A 22,788-nucleotide genomic window follows, 5' to 3' on the forward strand; every position below is an offset into this window, starting at 1 on the left:
ACAACCACCATTCAAACGTAATTTCATTGTATTTATAATTCTACGTTCTATTTATAGCATTTAATATGCTAATATATTATATAATATAGAATTATGTTTCACTTATAATATTTTTTTCCGAAATGTGGTTTTTCTTTGTAGCCTTGGCTGTCCTGGGACTCACTCTGTAGACCAGGCTGGCCTTGAACTCAGAGATCTACCTGCTTCTGCCCCCTGCCTGCTGGGATTAAAGGAATGTGCCACCACTGTCCAGTCAGGCAATATTTATTAGGTGTATATGATATGAGAGGTTTCTTTTAAAAATGTACTCATTAACCCTGCCAACAATCCTATAGAGCAGATAATATTATTATCCAGAGTTAGGGATAACTGGACACAGACGGAGGACGAAACCGAGACAGAGATTCAACAACTTGAGCGAGATTGCACAGCTAGGAAATGAGGAAGTGGCTGTTGCATGGCGTCAGGTCGGTTCCTCATTTTGCTTCAGCACAAGCTCTAATACTTCTCTTCTTTGCTTTTCTAGTGTCTTTGCTTTTCAAGTGTTAGACATTCCTCTTCACATTTCCCTGAGGAAGAAGCACAAGCCCAGGCACGAGCTTACGTAGCACAGAGACGTCTCACCAGGCCTTCGATTCAGGCCCACGAGCACTAAAAAGGGCACAGTCGACCCAGACAGACACAGATTACAGGACAGAAAAACAAGAGGAGCAGAGAGTACAGATGGCAGGGAAAGAGGGTAAAGTGCTTGCCACACAAGCATGAGGAACTGAGTGCAGTGCCCTGCTCCCACATGAAAATGGTGGCAGGCAACGTTAGGGCACAGTAGTATGTGTTTTTATTCCAGAATGCTGAAGAGGTAGAGAAAGATGGGTTTCGCCAAGCTGGCAAGGCCTAGAAGAAGGAAGTGAAATCATAGGGCATGTCCTTTAGAGCACCATCGGGATCCACCTCGTTGCTTTCTGCTGCCACAGGCTGTGCGGGCCTCCTCTGCCACAGCAACAAACCCAAAGTCACAGGGCCTGCTGGCCGTGGGCTGAAACTTGAAATTGTGAGCCAAAATAAAACATCGACCCTTCTGAGTTTTGCGGTTTTAATTTTTTTTCCTCATCCATCCATCCATCTATTTGTCATCTATCTTATCTTTCATCTATATCTATCATCTATTTGTCATCTATCTTATCTTTCATCTATATCTATCATCTATTTACCTAATACTCTGTCAGCTACCTATCAATTATTTATCTATCTATCCATCTGTCTTAGGGTTTTCCTGCTGTGAACAGACACCATGACCAAGGCAACTCTTATAAGAACAACATTTAATTGGGGCTGGCTTACAGGTTCAGAGGTTCAATCCAGTATCATCAAGGCATGACAGCATCCGGGCAGGCACAGTGCAGGAGGAGCTGAGAGTTCTACATCTTCATCTTAAGGCTACTAGAAGACTGCCTTCCAGGCAGCTAAGAAGGGGGCTTTAAAGCCCACGTCCTTAAAGACACACTTCCTCCACCAAGGCCATACCTACTTAACTAAGGCCACATCTCCTAATAGTGCCACTCCCTGGGTCAAGCATAGTCAAGCCACCACACCATCTAGATCTATCTATCTATCTATCTATCTATCTATCTATCTATCTATCTATCTATCTATCTATCTTTGTGGTGCTAAGGCTGGAACCCAAAGTCATAGTCATACACATGTTACATAAGCACCTACCACTAGCTCATCACCACCAATGCTGCTGCTGCTGCTGCTGCTGCTGCTGCTGCTACTACTACTACTACCACCATGCTCCCAGCCCCTCACTAGTGAATCCTAGGCACTCCCCTGCTAAGCTACACAACCCTCCTTCCCGTGTACATTAGAGTTCTACTGCTACGCTACATGTTTCCTGAGGCAGGGTCTTGCTCTGAAGCCCTGGAAGGCCCTCTTGCCTCAGTCACCCAAGTTCTGAGATGACAGGTGTCCACTACTACACTGGCCTTAAGTTGATCATCTGTTATCAACTATCTTCTCGCAGTGACAAAAAGTTGCCTACTTCCTGAAAGTCATAGTTGGGGCTGGGGGAGGGGGAGACTTGCAGGAAGGTTGCAGGTTCCTTGGTTATCATATCCACGGGGCAGTTCCTTCCTTGTCTTGACCCCAGGTAGGAAGAAGATTTGGGGGCTGGGAGATGGTTCCGTGGGTAAGAGTGCTTGGTGTGCCAGCATGAGGTTATGCCTTAGATTCTCGGCCCCCATTTAAAAGCTGAAGATGGCTGTGGGTGCCTATAACCCTAGCATTGGGGAACAGAGAGAGGCAGGCAGATTCTGGGTGCTTGCTGGCCAGCCAGTCTAGCTTTCAGTTTAGTGCGAGACCTTGTCTTATAGGAAATATGATAGAGAATGATAGATGAAGATGGATATCTAATGTAATCTTCTGGCTCAGGCATGCATGTGCTCCAGGTGGAGATTCCACAAGGCATTACCATTTCCCCAAACCCAAGGCTCTTCCACCCTGCTAAGTCCCACAGTTACACAGCTCGCTGGGATTGTCTAAGCTGGCACGGCACAAACCCAAAGAGAAAAGAAAATAGTTGGTGATCTTTCTTAGCACTTATCTCAGTTTATAATTACATGGCCATTAGCATGATGGTGGGATTAATATCGGTTTCCATGGGCAGACTGTCAGCTCCTCGGGGGTCCGTCTTCAGTCTCTACTGCATGCCGGGCCCGGAGTGCCGCCTGAGAAACAGTATTAGCTGCAGAGGCAGATGCAGCTATGATCTGGTGCCAGGAGGCCTTCCAGCAGCTTTGCAGGGATTATTACCGCATTTGCTCCTTGAAATGGCCCCGGGGGAAGCCAGTGCTGTGCTGAACCCATGAGCTGTCCTGAAGACGACGAAATGATGACTCAGAATTAGGCACGTTCCTCCAGCTATGTGGAGGAGCCACACCTTAAAAATGGACCTTTTCCTAGGAAGCGCAAGGCCCTGGGTTCGGTCCCCAGCTCCGAAAAAAAGAACCAAAAAAAAAAAAAAATGGACCTTTTATTTCCTTCCTTTTTAAGATTTTTCTTCGTTTGGCTGGATGGTTTTTATTTTCGATTTGCTTTGAGACAGATTCGGTCTTGAACTCACAGAGATCCATTTGCATCTGCCTTCCAAGTGCTGGGATTAAAGTGTGCATCACACCCAGCCTCCTTTTATTAAGAGTTTTGTCTCTATTTTTTTACGTGTGTGTGTGTGTGTGTGTGTGTGTGTGTGTGTGTGTGTGTGTGTGTGTGTGTGTGAGAAAGAGAGAGAGAGAGAGAGAGAGAGAGAGAGAGAGAGAGAGAGAGAGAGAGAGAGAGAGATACTGAAGAGGGCAGAAAAAAGAGGGTGTAGGAGTCCCTGGAGATGTTCAAAATGGGTTCTGTTGCTTTACACAAATATGCTTTAAAGAAAAAAACCTTTTACTATCTTATGTGTGAGAGCGTTTTGCCTGCATGTATCTGTGTGCACATGTTTGGCTGCATCTGTGGTCAAAAGAGATCAGACACTCTGGAACTGAAGTTACAGATGGTTTTGAGCCACCCAGTGGGTTCTAGGATTCAAACCCAGGTCCTCTGCAAAGCAGCCAGTGCTCTTAACTCACAAATCATCTTTCTAGCCCCGTGTATATGCTTTTAACTATAGAGCCACCCGCCCCAGCCCAGACTTTCCCCCCTTTAAAATTAGCACACAAAGCAATGGGTTTCCTATATATTTTCATAGATCGTTCTGGTTGGCCCACCCCACCTGGCATTTCGGTGGGGTCTGGGGACTCCAAAGGCTGACCCTCAAATTATGCAGCAAGTGCTTAGCTGCTGAGCCCGTCGCTCCTGCCCTGCACCAAGTTCTCATTATCTACTCATGATGAGCTCCATTTCCTAGTTAGTGTGAACAAGATTGGCAACGAACAAGGATGTGGACGGATACCGGGGCTTTGCTTATATGCCCTGAGTGGTATAGCTGGGTAGTTTTATAACGCAATAGTTCTATCTTTAGTTGTTGTTTTTTTTTTTTTTTTGAGATACCTCAACACTGACTTCCATGGTGTGTGCAACAGTGAATAAAGGCTCACTTTCTCCCACATCCTCACCGTCATATGTTGTCATTCAGAGTCACCACCCTTTGCCACCACAGACACTCCTCTGCTAGCTCATGAAGGGTCTGTAACCCTGCAGCTCCCCAGTCATACTGTCCTTTGCCCATTTCTTTCTTTCTTTTCTTTAAAGAGATTTATTTATTTATTTAATGTACGTGAATACACTGTTGACACACCAGAAGAAGACATCAGATCCCATCACAGATGTTGTGAGCCACCATGTGGTTGCTGGGATTTGAACTCAGGACCTCTGGGAGAGCAGTCAGTGCTCTTAACCACTGAGCCATCTCTCCAGCCCCCCCCCCTTGCCCACTTCTGACCACCAGCTCAGGCATATTTTTGACTAACTGCCTCAATTAGGTTTTGCTTGGTGTTTTCCTCACAATTACAGCTGGATTATAAGAATCATCACAACTGAGGTTAGAGATGGCTCAGCAGTTAAGAGCACTGACTGCTCTTCCAGAGGTCCTGAGTTCAAATCCCAGCAACCACATGGTGGCTCACAACCATCTGTGATGGAATCCAATGACCTCTTCTGGTGTGTCTGAAGACAGCAACAGTGTACCCATAGACATAAAATAAACAAATAAATCTTAAAAATAAAAAAGAGGGGTTGGGGATTTAGCTCAGTGGTAGAGCGCTTGCCTAGAAAGTGCAAGGCCCTGGGTTCGGTCCCCAGCTCCGAAAAAAAGAAAAAATAAAAAAAATAAATAAATAAGAATCATCACAACTAATTATGAATTTATAGACTGCGCAATGAGGACTTTATTCCTAGGGAGTCTAATGCCTAAGGGGTTTTCTCTTATCATTTTTGAGACAAGGAATCATAAATGGTCCTGGTTGTCCTAGAACTCACAGAGATTTGCTTACTTCTCCTCTGGAGCGCTGAGATTAAAGGTGGATACTACCACAATTGGCATCCCTGTGTTTTGAGCTCACCATTCTTCCATTTCTCATAATTCTATACTTTGTAGCAGATAGGAGTGTGGTGTGAAGGACCTGAGCTGGAATTCTACCTTCTCCACGCTGTAGCTGTACCGCTTTGAGAAGGGCCACCATTAAGTTCTCGGATGGGTTATGTTTCTACTGAGCCCTTGACAGCAGAGCTTGCGGTTATAAAACACTTGGACCAGTGCCCAGCACACAGTGGTGTGTGCACAGGAAACTAAGAGATGAAGCCAGGCCTTCTTGCTGAGATGCTCCAGATATGACCCCTCGCTTCCTGGTGGCTTTGAGAACATTTTGGATGAGGGAGCAGAAATAATGTTAAGGAGTGCTGTGAGATGCTGTGTTCAGGACATCGTGTGGCCGTCGCACTGAAACTCACAGCAGCTAAAGTCGCCTGCCCAAGATCAAGGCAAAAAGAGATCACTCAACATTCCAGCAGGAGGCACTAACTGGACTCAGGGGGTTAGCAGGGTGGGGGTGGGGTTGAAGGTATATGGATATGTGTTGGGGAGCCTTGTGGGAGTGGGTGGGTGGGGGTAGTTATGATTGACATGAGATGCTTATATGTATTAAATTGTTGCAGAATAAGAGATAGTTTTTATTAAAAAATAATATAAGGGAAAAAATCCTTACGTCTCCTTCATGTCCCCAGGAAGATGCAGCTGCTTTCATGACTCTCAAATACTGCCTGAATTCCACCTATCCTCACTCAAAGGCTCCTGCATACAGACCACATATGCATTTGTGCGTGCAGATACAGGCTTGTGTGTGCATTTGTGAAGGCCAGATGTCATCCTCAGGCATCACTGCTCAGACACTGCTCACCTATATTTTTGAGAGGGTACCCTTCATATTGGTTCATGAAGAGTTAAACTACCTGAAGAGTAAGACCTGGGGAGCCTCCCAGCTCTGCCTCTCCGGTGCTGGGAATACAGGCTTGGACCACCAGGCCCAGCTTTTGCACATGGGTTCTGGAGTTCCAACTCTGGTCCTCGTGCTTGCCTGTCGAGCACTTTACTGATTCTCTACCTTCACATGTTTACTAACATTTCATTTGTGTACATGTGTGCACATGTCATGATGCATGCGTCCAGGTCAGAGAACATATTTTGTGTGCATGTGTGTGCAACTCAGGGTGCACATGTGGAGGTCAGAGGACATCTTACTGAAGCTGGTCCTCTCCTTCCACCATGTAGGCCCTGGGGATAGAACTGGGGTCCTCAGCCTTAGCAGCAAGTGCCTTTACCCTCTGAGCCATCTTGATGGCCCCTCCTCTTCACAGCTTTCAGTTTCTATTCTAGAAACAACCACATTCTTGGGTGCCAAAGTCTGGATTCACCTGCTGGGGATGTTGTCACAAATCACTGCCAGGTGCTTGGACAACAAACCTGTCGCCTTATGGTTCGGGATGTTTTAAGTATAAAATACAGGTTGAGCATCCTCGTTCCTTCCTTCTGAGGCTCGAGGCTGGGAACCACCACGGGGCTTTCTCTTTAGTGTACAGATGGCTGCATTTCCATGTCCCTCCATGCTGTCTTCCCTCTGTGAGTACCCGTCTCTCCTTTTCACTGGTTGGGCTGAATTAGAGCCAACCGTGGTGACCTTGCGTTGATGTGATTATCTCTGTGACTAGGTGAGCCACACACATTCCTGAGGCAGGAAGATCACTCCAAGCGTGCAGCCAGCCTTGGCTACGTCCGTTTTAGACAAGGCTGGAATTCAAAGCAGGATCCCGCCTCAAAACAAACAACAAAACCATCTTGGGAGCTGGACGGGGTAGAACATACCTGTACTCCTAGTACTCAGGGTATCCACCTGGCTACATAGTGAGACTAGGTCTCAAGTTTTAAAAATAAAATAAAGAGGGACTACTAGGGAATAGGTAGAAGAGTGGGTCCAGGAAGATGATGGAAAAGCGGTCCAAATATATCTGTATAAAATGTCATATGAGGGATTGGAGATATGGCTCAGCAGTTAAGAAAGCTTGTTATGGGCTGGGGAGATAGCTCAGAGGTTAAGAGCACTGGCTGGTCTTCCAAAGGTCCTGAGTTCAATTGGCAGCAACCGGTTACAAGGTGGCTCACAACCATCTGTAATGGGATCTGAAGCTCTCTTCGGGCACACATGTGTAAATGCAGATAGAGCACTCATATACATAAAATAAATAATACTTTTTTAAAAAAGAGAATTTGTTACTCTTGCAGAGGACCTGGGTTTGATTCACATGCACATGGCAGTATTTCAGGGGTTGTGACACCCTCTTCTGACCTCTGATGGCACCAAGCACGCCAAAGGTGCACAGACATGCAGTCAAAATACTCACACATACAATAAAAATCAATAAATCTTAAAAAGCATTTGTATGAAACCTAGCTTTTTATACAGTGAATATGAATGCACTCATGTGTGTGTATCACACACACACACACACACACACACACACACACACACACACACACACCAAACTGTAACGAAACAAGGTTGCTCTGGGAGTCTGAGAGTCCCTGGTGCGTGTACTTTAGTGAGAAACAAGATTCAAACTGTGGCGATGTCTATGTTCTGGACCAGTCCTTTTTGCAAGTTCCTGTCTGCCACCTGTGGGGGCATGTGAACAATATCAGGACCGATAGTAGTATGTGGCCAGTGAGTGGAGAGAACAGGGATTCCCTTCTCCACCCTAGAAAGCATGAGCTCCATCACAGACAGGCTCCAAATCAAGGCTGTCACATCTTCAAACCTTTAATCCCAAGTCTGATGACAGTGAAGTTGGACCCGGGCTCTTCCTTGTTCCATCCAGCAGTTGTAGGACGTCTCTCCATTCCGTGGATCAGCGAGGAATTGGAAAGAAAGCTCCCAAATCCTTCTGGGACCCCAGCCCTTTCACCCATCCATCTCCCATCGGATCCCTAGAAGTTTCCCCAGGGAACTTCCCATCCTACCTCAAGCAACCCAAATTCAACTACTGTGGTGTGTGTGTGTGTGTGTGTGTGTGTGTGTGTGTGTGTGTGTGTGTGTCAGAGTTTAGCATCAGGCATCTTCCTTTGTTGCTCCTGCCTTATTGTTTGAGACAGGGTCTCTCACTGAACCTGACCTCAATAATTGACTAGGCTAACTGGTCAGTGAGCTCCAAGGTTCCTCTAATCTCTGCCTTCCCAACATTGGAATTATAGACATGGACTACTGTGCTGGCTTTTAAAGTGAGTTCTGGGGACTCAAATTCCAAGTCCTCAAGCTTGCTCAGCAAGCGATTTACTTACTGAGCCATTCCCCACACCCCCAAAGGCATTATTTACAGAGAGAAGATGAGGGACCAAGACATTTTGTGAAATGAGCCCACCAGAGTGGGAAAAACAGTTTCTCTAGAAGAGAGATGAAAAGTCCTGAGGAGAAAGCTGGAAACTGAGGCAGGGTTGGCAGATGCCTTCAGAAAGCAGGCCAGCGCTCTAGGCAGTTGGGCCACCCCGCTTGGGGCACAGTGACCTCCAGGGCCAGGAAGGCAGGGTGAGCAGGAGGAAACAGACTCCCCCCAGCAGCAGGATTAGACCAGCGCCCACACCACAGCCTAGGGACCAGGAATACTCATAGGCCAGGCGTGGAGCTGGAGGGGTCTCAGGGTTGACCCCCTGCAGCAGGGCTCTGACGGAATGCCGGAACACCTCCAGGCTGACAAAGAGCAGCAGGCCTGTGCAGGAAGAAGAGAGAGGCTCTTAGCTCCAGTCCAGGCTTGAGACTGTCACCCTTCCTTCCTTCCTTCCTTCCTTTATCAACCAAGGAGCTGAGGGTCCTTTCATACTTTACCTCAGCAACTCAAGAGTCATCTTAATTCCACAAATGGGGGGCTGGGAATATTATTATGTCTATACTTAATATGCATACCCCCTATTTTCTCTCTCTCTGTATATGTGCCATGCCCATGTGCATGTGTGTGTGTGTGTCTGTGTGTGTCTGTGTGTATATGTGTGTGTGTGTGTGTGTGAGCATGAAGGGCATTTCCCAATTTACACATATATATTTATATATGTGTATATATATACATTTATATAAATATATATATGGGAGGCAGATCCCACAGAGGATCCCCTGGGACTGGAGTTAGATGGCTGTGAGGAATTAAATCAGAGTCCTCTAGAAAAGTAGCCAGCACTCTTAACCACTGAGACATCTCTCCAGCAGTAAACATCAGTATTTTTAAAGGAATTGTTTGCTTCTGGGTTTGAGAAAACGTCTTGCTATGTAGCCCGGGCTGTTCTCCAACTCACGATTCTCTTGCTTTAACATTCTGGGTGTAAGGATTATAGTATGTGTCACAATACCTAGCTAGCTTTTTATGGGATCTTCTCCAGTCTTCTAAGAGTCACTTCAGAGAAATCCTTAGACACTTCTACCAAACAGAGAATACATACTAGGTACCACAGGCCTGGTGGCTGCCATGTTTCACCTTCTAAAGCAAATACAGGAGGAGGAAAGAGGATTTCAGAATGTGATATGTGGCAGGAAGAAAAAAATTAAAGGTGTGTGTGTGTGTGTGTGTGTGTGTGTGTGTGTGTGTGTGTAATCCCCACAGTGATCAGAAGAGGGCAGCAGATTTTGTGGACTTGGAGTTCCAGGCAGTTAAGAGCAAATGCTTTTAACCATTGGGAGATCTCTCTAGCACCTCCAAAACATTTAAGTAGGGAGCATCAGGAATGATTGTGCATACCTATAATCCCAGTACTAAGGCAGGAGGATTGCCTTAACAAGGCCAACCTGGGGCTAATAAATTCCAGGTCGGTTATAGATATAAGAAAACAACAGGGTTGGGGATTTAGCTCAGTGGTAGAGCGCTTGCCTTGGAAGCGCAAGGCCCTGGGTTCAGTCCCCAGCTCCGAAAAAAAGAACCAAAAAAAAAAAAAAAAAAAAAACCAACAACAACAAATGCAGACAAGGATGTGGGGAATGGGGAGCCATGTTCACTGTTGGTGTGAATGTCAAATCTGGTAATTGCTTTGGAAATCAGCATTCCTGGGTGAGACTTTTTTTGAAAAGTAGGCTGAGCAAGCCAAGGGGAGCAAGCCAGCAAACAGTGTTCCTCCATGGCCATCGGTTCCCGTCTCCTAGTTCCAGCCCCACTTCGGTTCCTGCTTTGACTTTCCTTAGTAATGGACTGTTACTTAGAAGCGTGAGATGAAAGAAAGCTTTCCTCCCCGTGGGCATGGTGTTCACCACAGCAATAGAAACCCTAAGACAACAACATCTATTCTTACGTCATCACTAATGATGCTTGACACTGTCACCATCACAGCTACCACATAGATGTCAAAATCTTCCACCATCATCTCTAGAGTCACACCGTTAGCATCACCATCGCCATGACAACCTATTAACATCATGGTTTCCATCCTGACCATCACTACTCCATAACCACCAACACCACCATCATCACTTCTACTGTCATCTCCACCATCTCTATCACCGTCATCTCCACCTACCACCACCATAACAGCATCTTTACCATCAATCCCACATAATCACAGTCATCACCACCACCACAACATCATTACCATCGATCTACCTAATCACCATCATCACCACCATCACCATCATTTCTATCATAATCACCATCATTTCATCAATCCCGTCATAGTCACCATCACCATCTGCCACTGTCATCATCATCACCATCAATTCATCATCATCACCACCATCGACACCATCACAATCAATTCTATCATAATCACCATCGCCACTATCACCTACCTCATTACCCACATCATCACTCTCAGCACCATGTGCACCCATGACAGTGTGGCTTTCATAGCCATCCCTATCACAACAGTAGCTGAATTGTTATGCATGTAATTATTAGTCATTACTAGCCAGAGTGAAAAGTACTTGATGGCAGATATGGCATCTTATTTGATTTAGTCTTGTATCTGTAGCGTCTCCTAGAACACAGCAAGTGTTCACAAGCACATAAGGAATAAAGAAGTAGAGCTTATATAATTAACAATTTTTCTAATTACTGCATCTGGCTTGACAATGAAGCACTAGGTAATAAAAGGAATTTCCCAATGACATGCCACGATTCAGCACATACCTAGCACCCTAGGTAGAACATAAAACACATGGTCCCCGGTTAAGCATTCATTCTACCCTAGCAGCTCTAACCCTACAAAGACCTCACGGGAACAAAGGTCCCAAAATTCAATGATGCACTTCAGTGAATAAGAGGTCAAGAAAGCTTAGTATCAACCCTTGCCTCTGGGTGGCTACCTGCACAAGACATACAGGAGACTGGTCCACCAACAATCCATCATGGAAGGGGAGATAGAGACAATTAATGGTTTCTGGCCAAGGGGTGATATATTCCTCAGTGATGTTGTAGCCACTGGCGAGTTGCCTTTGGTTAAGTAAATAGCCCTCAGAGCTGGAGAGATGGCTCAGTGGTTAAGAGCACTGACTGCTCTTCCAGAGGTCCTGAGTTCAAATTCCAGCAAACACATGGTGGCTCACAGCCATCTGTAATGGAATCCAATGTCCTCTACTGGTGTGTCTGAAGACATCTACAGTAAAATAAATAAATCTTAAAAAAAATAACCCTTTACCCATGTGGTCAACCCTAATTAAATGCAGCAGGAAACAAAAAGCAGTCATAAATGGGCACTTGTTCGAAAGAAGGGGTTTGGCAGGAGAAGGATAAGAGAGGATACTTGGGGTGGGAATATGAACACAGTATCACATGGATATGTATTTGTGTATATATGCATGACTGTAAATCTGTGAAGAAATTTAAAAAACCCACCACTGAATTGCGTGGCTATGAAAAGTCCTTGACTTTTCTGAACCTCAGTACTATTATCAACAAAATGATAACTCATAACCTTTGGGGCTGGAGAGGAGGCTTGGTGGTTAAGAGCACTTGTTGCTCATGCAGAGAACTCAGGCTGGGCTCCCAGCATTCACATGGCAGCTCAGAACCATCTGTAACTCCAGTTCCTGGGAATCCAATGCCCTTTTCTGAACTCAAGAATGGACATACATGCAAAAAAAAAGCATTCATTCATACAAACAAACAAACAAACAAACAAACAAATAAAGGGTTTGGAGATATGGTTCAGCCATTAAGTGCACTGGCTGTTCTTCCAGAGAACCAGGGTTCAAATCCCATCATCAACACTCCAAGATCTGATACCCTCATGCAGACACACATGCAGGCAAAACAGCAATACACACAAAATAAAAATTGAAAATAATAAAAAAAAATGATGACCTTTAGCTAGTCCACTCGCTGTAATGCTTTGAGCTAGATGTCGACTAAACTGAAGTCTTTGTTATTAGTGGTGGCTACATTTCACAAGATGTGGCATTTTTTTTCTTCCGGATCCTCACTTACAAGAATACAACACAGTCCCTGCACACTCCAAGTCTAAAACTCAAAGACTAGAAATCTTCTGTGCTGGTTTGAATAGGTTTGCCCCCCTCCCCACCTGCTCCCCTGTAGGTTCATGAGTTTGAATGCTTGGCCATAGGGAGTTGCACTTTTAGGAGACGTGGTCTTATCTTGTTAGAGGAAGTGTGTCATTGTGGGGGTGGACTTTGAAGTCTCCTATGCTCAGGCTCCACCCAGTTCAGGAGAGTCTCCTCCTGGCTGCCTTCAGATCAAGATGTAGAACTCTTGGCTCCTCCAGCACAATGTCTGCCTGGAGGCTGCCATGCTTCCTGCCATGATGACAATGAATTGAGCCTTTGAATTAAATATTTTCTTTGTAAGAGTTGCCTTGGTTATGGTGACTCTTCACAACAATAAAACCCTAAGACACCTTCTGAATGGCTTGAGACTTTCATCTTCAGACCTACTCAGCCCATGAGCTTCTTTGACCTCCAGCATGCCATAGTGCTCAAAGTCCTGCCTGGAGCTCTTACTATACAACAGTATTGGAGATTCCGGGCCAAATTTAAAAGAACACGTGGAAAGAATGCAAATGCCATTGCAACAACAGGCTTAGAATGTTCCTAGCTTTTAGATTTTACATGAACTTGTTCCAACTCCTGGCATGCAACAGTACCTGGAGATCACCCCCTCCCTCTTGAAACAGTCCTTGGCACTCCCATGTCCAAACCTAAATAGTATTTGGAGACAGGCTACTCCTCTGCCAACAACAGGATTTGGAATTCCATCTTTGAGCCTACCACAGCCCTTGAACTGCCCTCTCCTCTACTCCCAGCATAGTGGAGATCCCATTCTCAATGTGTAATGATTCTTGGCGCTCCCAGCTCCAAATCTAAAACAGCATTTAAATCTAAATAAACCTTGCCAGAAAAGTCCTTGGAATTCTTCCACCTTTGAATATACTAGAACCCTTGGGCTTCTCCTCATTCCCAACATGCTTGGAGATTCTACTTCCCAGCATGCAACATTATGTGAAGTTCCCTCTGCTCAACACTCAAATATGTGTGAGGAATCCTAACTTCTGGCATGCAACGGTTGGTAGAGATCCCTGCAACAGTGTGCAGAGATCCACCTCCCAGCATGCAATAGGGTCTTTCCACCTCCAAGCAAACCGTGTGTGGAATCCCACCTCCCAGCATGCAGCAGTGTGTGGAATCCCACCTCCCAGCATGCAGCAGTGTGTGGAATCCCACCTCCCAGCATGCAGCAGTGTATAGAGATCCCACCTCCCAGCATGCAATGGCCTTGGCCTCCTCACACTCAGCCCTCACCTGAGAGGCCAAAGCAGACAGCTCCCAAGCGGAGCAGGAACTCTGCACCTTTACTGAGCACCATGATGACACAGAGGCAGCCCAAGGCCATGGCTGTCAGGCCCAGCACAGCTATCACAGCAGCTGCCAGGTTTACCTCTGCAAGGAGGGCCAAGGGAGAGGTAGAGAACATGGGAATAGGAGAATAGACAGCACTCCTTCATAAGAACCAGAACCAGAGAGACGGAAGACTTCAAAGTCCTCCTGAGAGTGTGTTACACTGTTGAAGGAATGAGGACCTGGATGGGTCAGTTAGTTACTTGGCTCAGGCTAGAGAAAAAAGGGACAAGGCCAAGTCAGGGATATTGGGACAACCAGCTGCTACTTATCCTTTGGTCATCACTGTGTTACAGATGATGAAGTTGTGGGAACAGAAATAAAGGTGATTCATTATCTTACAACCATCTCAGTTGTTCTTCTCCCTAACTACTCCCCAGCTGGAAAATCCTGGTAAGGTCCTACACCACTCTGGAAAGTCTCTGGAACATCAGGATTAGAAGTGCCCAGTGTGGTGCTCAGCTCATAGTAGGTGGTCCATACAATTTTACTAAAGGTACACAGTGACCCGACCCAGCTCATAAGAGAAAAGAATGTAAAAGGTAAGGGACACTAGTATGCACCGGGACTCATATGTCTAGTGCTCCACTTCACTAAATCCTCATTTAAAAACAAGACAGATGGACAGACAGACAGACAGACAGACAGACAAAAAAAGAATAAGAGACATGGAATGATCCCAGTTCTTTTGTGGAGACACTGAAGTGATGGTCAAGAAGCTAGATTTAGGGTAGAAAGGAAAAAGTCAGGGGGCTGGAGAGATGGCTCAGTGGTTAAGAGCACTGAGTGCTCTTCCAGAGTTTAAATCCCAGCGCCCACATGGTGGCTCACAACCATCTGTAATGGGATCTGATGCCCTCTTCTGGTGTGTCTGAAGACAGCTACAGCGTACTCATATACATAAAATAAATAAATCTTTTAGAAGAAGAAGAAGAAGAAGAAGAAGAAGAAGAAGAAGAAGAAGAAGAAGAAGAAGAAGAAGAAGAAGAAGAAGAAGAAGAAGAAGAAGAAGAAGAAAAAGGGACGAAGTCCTCAGAGTTGCACTATCGAGTACAGTAGTATCTACCAGACACCATTTTAAGTTCGCTTAAGTTAAAGTTAAAAATACATTTCCTCTCATTACACCAGCCACCTTCTGTGTACTAGGCTATCTCATGGAGGCCATCATATGGATCAGTGTATACATGTAGCATTTTCATTTTTCATGTACCATTTTGTAGGTTCAGACTTATTTGGATTGGGATCTTGCCTCTGTCCTTTTGTGGGAAAAGGAAAGTAATTCTCTCAACCATTTCTGATTTCTTCTCTCCCCTGGATGGTGAAGCTGAAGCCCAAGCCTTGCAGGCTTGTAGCAAGGGCTAGAACTGTGCTAACAAACTTTGGGTGCTGAGCTTAGCACATAGAATGTCTTTATAATGCTCGCAACAGAGAGGAAGTATGATTTGCCTAAGCCACACAGCACAGACAGAGTTAATGGCCAGTGGGCTAGACACCAGCTCTGATAATCACTGTTCGCACTCTTAACCCACCGTCACCTTCCAAATATGGGACATCCAGAGAAGCTGAGCCCATCCTGAGCACAGTGCTGTCAGTCACTCCTTCAGAGCAGCCATCCTACCCCCAACCCTCCCTTGTCACAATCCAACATGTCCTCACCTTTCTTGGTGGTTCTCTGGAAGATGTGCGCATTTTCCCCCGTGGTGAAGAACTTGAAGTAGGTGCAGTTTGCTTCTGTGGGGTGCAAGGAGAAAACGGGAAGGTGGTGAAGTTTTGTGTAAGATCAAGGCTGGGTATTTCCCAGACACTACAGGAAACTAAAAATAAAGTATGAGTGTGGCCGACCCACAGAGGAGAGGAGAAAAATCAGGCTGGCAAGGTGGTTTGGCGTATCAAGATGCTGATTGCTAAGCCTGATGACCTGGGTTCAATCCTTAGAATCCACACGGTAGAAGACTCGTGTGGATTGTCCTCTGACACACGGGCACGCGCACGCACATGCACACGCACACATGCATGCACACACATGTTGTGAGGGGGGGATAAATTAAGTGTACAAAGGTGGGACATGGCACTGAGGTATAGATCCACTTGCCATATCACTCATGTCTGGAGGTTGAGGTTTTTTACCTCAAGCCCTTCGGTCTAAGTCTCTGACACAAGGGAACCATTAACCTCTCTGGCCCTCCAATTCTTCCTCTTTAAATGAGTTGATAATCTCTCTCCTGGCTCTTTCGCGGGCATCTGAGGAGCAAGTGGATTGAAAATAAGTTATCACTTTATTCCACAAAGGACACCAAGATTCGGTACCAGGAGGCTAAGAGACTCAGAAAAGATTCCTCTCCTATGCGACATATACAAAGGCCTCCTGTAGGTTAGCAAGGGGGGAAGAGAAGTAACCCTATTGAAACACAGGCAACGGCTATGAATAGTTATTCACAGGAGGGCAAGTCCAGAGAGTTCACAAGTACATGAAGAGAGACTCTGCTGCAGCAGGAGACAGGGGAACGCAACTTGAACCAGCAGGGAGATGCCACTTCAGATCAATTAGATGGGAAAATATTGAAAGGGCAGTATCAAGCCTTGGAGGGATAAGAGGAAGCAGCTGGGAGTGTAAACTGTCACTTGTCTATTTGTGAGGGACTCTGACGTACTTAGAAAATGAAGTACAGGTGTACAGCAGGCAGGGACGGTTCAGTCAGCAGTCGGCTGTGTGTACGACTTAGGCACAGTAAGAATATGTCATCTTGCAGCTGGGGAGAGGGCTCGGTGGTTAAGAGCTTGTACCTCCCCTGCTGTGGACCCGAGTTAGGGTCCTGGTGCCCATGTGAGGTGGCTTAAAACAGCAGCTCAGTACTTCAGAATCTAATGCCCTTTTCTGGACTCTGGATACCTGCACACACAGGCACACATCGTCCCCACACAGTCGCATAATTCAAAAGTAGAAATCAAATAAGCCAAGGCTTTGTCACATAACCGCCATCATAATCTATCTACATGTAGCACGCACTTTGGTTCTCAAGATGAATTGTCCTTAACATGCATCTCTCAGAACACATCTCTACCACTGACACATGCCTGTGTGTCTATCTATGCCCTGTGACATTCCAAGAAGAAAAAAACCACACTTAAGACTGTAAATATGGCTGTTCTCTGTGGCATTGTTTACTGAGCTGAAGTAGGAATTAATCTTGTATTCATCTTTGGGCAATAGACAGTTGAGACAGATACTCTAATGGACATCTTTACAGCATAAAGTCACCACGAACTACGAAAGCATAAAGCAAATGAAAGAGGTTTGGAAATCACAGTATTGAGCAAGAAAAATTACATTGAAAATAGTATAAGATCGCATACCTTTTTTTTTTTTCAAATCAAAACATACGTGTATATAAACTCAAACTCTCTCTAAGTATTTCCAAGTCAAAACATTTGTGCATGGATACAATGTCAAATACATTAGAGAACTGGATTAGGGAAGGGTTTTATTGTTTTTGCTTTTTGTTTGTTTGTTTTGAGACAGGGTCTCCCCAGGTATCCCTGGCTATCCTGGAACTGGCCTCAAATTCAGAGAGATCCTCCGGCTTCTCCTTCCCAAGTGGTGGTACTAAAAGTATGTACCACCACGCATAAATTGGGAAATAATTTTTTAAAATAGGGAGGTGTGGTGCCAGTAGGGGCTACAGTGAGACCTTGTTTTTAAAAAGAAAAAAATTTAAAGACAGCATAAGAAGGACCTCGCAGAAACATACAATATTCTTTATGTAAACATATGTATGATTCACTAAATAGCTTTGCTAATTTAGATATGAAAAGGCTTAAATAAATAAGAAATACCCAATTTAATAAAGATGGAAAAAATGCAAAAAAAAAAAATAAAAAAGAAAAGAAAAGGCTTAAAGTTAACAAACAGAATGTTCTAACTTCCTAAGACAGGGTTTTACGTATCCTAAGCTGACTTTGAACTTGCTATGAAGCTAAGGATGGCCTTGAACTTCTGACCCTCCTGCCTCCACCTCTCAAGTGCTAGGTCTACAGGTGTGCACCGCCATGTTTGCTTTATGTGGTGCTGGAAGCAGACTCGGGGCAACCACTCTGCCAACTGCATACATCCTGGCTCCTAAAGTGTATTCTTGCACTGACCTATTCTTTTATTCTGTGTACGGGGAAACTGAGATACAAAGGGGGAGTGCGGAACTACAGAGGGTAGAGAACATTGGGAAGGGAGCCGGACAGTATGGGGAAGCAGGAATGGTTAAATCTATGCCAAGGGGTGGTATGGGGCGTGCCAGAGAAGAAGGGTTTGCAGTTTCTAGGCCAGAGCAGCTGCAAGTGTACAGAGCAGTCTGTCCTACAGCACCAAGAAGGAAAGAGCACTTCCTGTGGAAGAAAGATGCTTTTTGCAGCCACTAGTAGGGGATACAGTCTATACCCATGAGAGAACTATGGAGTCCCTTCTGGGGCTGGGTGTGGTGTCTGCCATCTCATTTGGCTGCTAGTAACAGGATTTTATGCCCATGTGCCCCAGAGAATAGGACAAACTCCCTTGAGAAACAACAGGATGAGTCTCTCTCTGACAGCCGAGGGACATAACAGCTTTCTTTTAATTTTTAAAGGGAGTGATTTTTTTTTTTGAGACAGTACAGTCCAGGATAGGTCCTCTGATAACGCAGAATTTTGGGGAGCTGGTAATGGCCTTGGAAGAAAGGTGAAGTCCTCTTGTTTCTGAGACAAGGTATTATGTAGCCTGGGCTGGCCGACAACTCACTCTGTAGCAGAGCTGGCTTTGTATTCCTGGTCTTCCTGCTTCTGCCTCCTGAGTGCAGGTGTGTGCCACCATGCTCAGTGGCAAAGCCCTTTCTGACAAGTAGAGGGAACAGAAAGGGAAGCACACAGTAAGATGGCAGGGGGCAGTCTCCTCCAAAGAGCGAGGGCCTCTGAGACCGTCTGAAGCACTAGTGACATGCAGTACAGTGTAGCCCTAGGAACAGAGACCCCTAAGAGTCAGAGCCAAAGGGCTAGCCTGAGGCATAGATTGGGAGTTAAGAATTCTTGCTCCTCTTGAAGGGGCTAGAGACCCCATATGTACAACAATGCCAAGCAACCAGAGCTTCCAGGGACTAAGCCACTACCTAAAGACTATACATGGACTGACCCTGGACTCTGACCTCATAGGTAGCAATGAATATCCTAGTAAGAGCACCAGTGGAAGGGGAAGCCCTGGGTCCTGCTAAGACTGAATCCCCAGTGAACTAGACTGTTGGGGGGAGGGCAGCAATGGGGGGAGGGTTGGGAGGGGAACACCCATAAGGAAGGGGAGGGGGAGGGGGATGTTTGCCCGGAAACCAAAGAATTATTATTAAATATTAAATAAATTAAAAAAAAGAATTCTTGCTCCTTATTTCTCTCCCCTGTATAAGCTATGCTCCAGTCCCTCACTAGGCAACCCTAGGCAGGTGCTCTGAGCCATACTCCCAGACCCTTAATGGGAGTCTCTAGGCAGGTGCTCTACCAGGGAGCCAAAGCCCAGCCCCTTTCTGAGGGGTTTTAGGCAGGCGCTCTACTCCTGAGATATGCCCCCCAGCTCTGGCTTTGATTTTTGAGAAAGGATCTCACAGAGTTGCCTAGGCTATCTATGACCTCCCACTGCATCCAAGGCTGCCCTCGATCTCACGACCCTTCTACCTCAGCCTCCTGAGTACCTGTGGTTACTGAACTGTGCCACCAGGCCCAACTAGCATCATTATCCCATTTTGCAAAGGTTTGGGACCATCTTGATTGAAGTCCCAAACGGTGAGAAACAGCAGAAGGGAACTGTTTAAGGTGGCTGATCAGGACGGACAGGTAGGCCAAGCCACAAACAGTGCCTGGCATTCCACTGGCCTATCAAAGTCTTAGAACATCCATTTTGTGTTCCGTTATATCTGGAAAAGTAGGTGTTGAGGGATAAGGAAATCCATGCAGAGCCCAGAGAGGGTGAAGGGTGTTCCCTGAGGGGTCCTGAGAGAACTGAGTACATGCTGGGGAACAGCATCGCAGAGATCTCATCAAGCAGATACTGACCAAAGTAGGTTGGACGGGTGTCAGATATTGTCCTTGAATCAAAAGAGGCAAACACATATCCAGTTGCCAGGGGAGTGTAGAATATCCCACTAAGCAAAGAGCATAGCATGTTTTGTCAGAGAGTGAGAGGCACAGCTGAGAGCAAAGGAACCACCATGTGGGGAGACGAAGGTTGTGGAGTGTCTGTAGAACAAGGAAGAGGGGTTGTAATGTCTGCCCTGACCATGTCGAGGCCAGAGGGACTGGAAATAAACATTTCTAAGGAGGTACAAAGTGCACCCAGAATTGTTAGAGAGACGAGAGAGAGAGAGAGAGAGAGAGAGAGAGAGAGAGAGAGAGAGAGAGACCCCTGCTAAGAACTTCATTTGATTGTATCAGAAAACAGGATCAGCACAGATTTTTTTTTAACTTCCGGGTGGGCGTAGGGTGGTCTGTCTCCAGAGAGGCACACACAGTGGAAATGTGGGATGTCTCCCGGCTTCTAGTTAAGGGCACAGGCTGTCTGTGGGTGCATGACTGTCTGGTGGGGAATTCAGGCAGTTCTAGGGGATACGGGCTGGCGGGGGTGTACTCAGGCTGTTCTGAGGGTACCAGCTGGGTCTGGAAGCACAGGCTGTCTGTCACTAGGGGTACAGGCTGGTCTGGGGCACAGGCCATAGCTGACAAACTTTAAGAAACAAGTTTCTTTACCGGATATGCTAATTAGTTATATGAGCTATGAGCATCTCTCATGCTCCCCATCCCCTTCCTCTCCAGTTTCTGTGAGCACAGGTTGGTTTTGACACAAACATCCTTGGGGATAAGACTTTCTTTTTCCTATAACAAGGTTTCCCCAGACAAAAGTTTCTTTCTCCCTGACTGTGGGACACAGGCCTGGGCTCAGAACACAGTCTCTCACCTCCTGGCAGCTCAGCTGGGCCACAGGTCTCCCTGCCCGCGGGTACATCCGCCTGCCACAGTCGCTTGATGCACACCTTCCACAGCCCCAAATGGGCGGCCTCACAGACGGCGCTGCCGTTGGTCTTGTATGTATTGAGTTCCACCCAGAACTCGGTGCCCACAGCTAGCACAGCCAGAGTGGCACCCACGATAGCCACCAGCAACCCCAGCTTGATCTTGCCCTCTCGCTCCGGAGTCAAGCCGAGATTCTGCTGTTCTTGGGCACGACGCCGGCCCACAGCCGTCCGACGACGGTCTTCCTCTTGCATGAAGAAGTTAGACCACATCATGATGATGGGATCGGCTGGGGCTCAGGAGAGCTTCAAGGAGTCAGAAAGACCCGTGCAGAGGGGTCTTAAGGGGCAGGGAGCAGGGCCTGCACTTTCAAAGGAAGTAGTGGCCTCAGTGTCAATCAGATTGGGAATGAGAAAAAGCTGAACCCGAAATGCAAGAGTGGAGGCCTCTGCCCCTGAGAAGAGAAACTAACTATAGTCTTGGCCTAAGGATGCCGCCAGGGCTTGTGCACATGAAGTTGGCACAGGTGAGGCCTAGGAAAAAAGCTAGGCTACTCTGAAGTTTACGGACCCAAGAGGAAGACTGAAGAACCCAGGGGGAAAACTTGTCCAGTCTCTATAGGCTGCTGATGGGGTCTCCAGTAAGCCTCAGAGTTTTCCCAAAGAGGGAAGCTGAGGTCTTTCATGTGTTTGAGGAGATAGTTTAAGTTTCTTCAGGCTCAGACTTTGAGAAAGGAGAAATCAGTACACTTTTGGGCAATACAAGAGTTAGAATTGGGATTTCACAGGTAAAGTTTGATATCTCTCCAAGTCTGAAAGGCAAGGAGAATCCTCCAGTATTCACAGTTAATTCGGGGCCCCAATGGAATTCGAGGGAGTATAGGCAAGCCAGGAACTGCTCAGAAAAGAGTCCAGGTCTCCCACAGTGGCTGAGAATCACAGTGAGGTCCAGAAAAAGAGGCCGGGGGCCACTCTGAGGGCCCAGGAGGAAAACCTGTAGTCAGGACAGGGCTTAGATCAAGGCACTGTGGTCCACACTCAGGCTCAGAAAACCAGGGCAAAATAAATACCCTGGGGGACACAGGGCTTGGAAAGGGACTCTCAGTCAGTCTGTCTGCAGTCACTCGGCTCCCCCTCCCCCAGGCTCCCAAGGCCTGCTCGGCCAGGATCGCTCCAGACTCAGCTCGGGGTCCCGCGCTCCCTTTGGGCTTCCCACCCGGGTCTCCCCGGCACGGGTCCCTTGAGCTCTCCTGCCTCTGCGCCGCGACGGCCCCAGCTCCGCGATGCCTCCGAAGCGTCCGGCTTTGCTCGCCACTACCCAGTCAGCCCTCCGGACCTGCTGCGCTCGCTCCCTGCCTCGCCCCATCCGCCCACCCCCTCACCCCACCGGCTATTTTGGGCTCGACCCGTAAATAACACTCGCACCTGTCGCAGGCGCCTGTTGCCATAGGGATCCGGGTATTTTAAGGGGACAAGGGGCGGGGGAGGGAGGACTCTAGGAAGGAGGGGTTGGGGACCCGGTCTTCAACAGGCTGAACGGACGAAGATTTGTTTCCCCACGGGTCTGAGACCGAGCTGCAAAGTCCATACTCCAAACTCTGGATCTCATAGCCAGCGAAGTACTAACTTGTGTTTCTGTCCTGAGCGGTCCACGCTGGAAGCTCCCTAGCTGGATTGCTGGATTCTGAGATTCAGAGGCTTGGAAAAAAACTGGAGGTGGGGGCAGGGTGGACTCAGGTCTGAAGAAGGAGGGCTTGAGTATGGGCTTCTGGGCTTGGAGGATGTGGACCTGGTCTGAGTCTGAGGAAGGAGAGCCTGGGTATGTAGTTTCAGGATTTCAGGGAGAAGGGCTGAACTCCTAGATATATGGGAGGAGAGCTTCAGTATAGGTTTCTGGCCCTGAGGGAACAGGACTAGGGTCT

General features: G+C 46.8%; 1 protein-coding gene across 2 annotated transcripts; it reads right to left on the reverse strand.

Moving 5' to 3' along the window:
- Positions 1-7,778: 7,778 nt before the first annotated feature.
- Positions 7,779-22,788, reverse strand: Cacng6 (calcium voltage-gated channel auxiliary subunit gamma 6). 2 transcript variants are annotated; one of them, NM_080694.2, is made up of 4 exons: positions 20,812-22,190; positions 15,510-15,584; positions 13,758-13,895; positions 7,779-8,739 (listed from the first exon to the last, which is right to left on the reverse strand). In NM_080694.2, the coding sequence occupies exons 1-4, from the start codon at positions 21,140-21,142 to the stop codon at positions 8,501-8,503; spliced, it is 783 nt and encodes a 260-aa protein (NP_542425.1). In that variant the 5' UTR covers positions 21,143-22,190; the 3' UTR covers positions 7,779-8,500. The 2 variants fall into 2 exon arrangements, with proteins under 2 accessions (NP_542425.1, XP_008756971.1); XM_008758749.3 differs by lacking the exon at positions 13,758-13,895 and having other exon boundaries at positions 20,812-22,788.

Source organism: Rattus norvegicus, chromosome 1 (genome assembly GCF_036323735.1).
Source record: "Rattus norvegicus strain BN/NHsdMcwi chromosome 1, GRCr8, whole genome shotgun sequence".
NCBI classification, from domain to species: domain Eukaryota; kingdom Metazoa; phylum Chordata; class Mammalia; order Rodentia; family Muridae; genus Rattus; species Rattus norvegicus.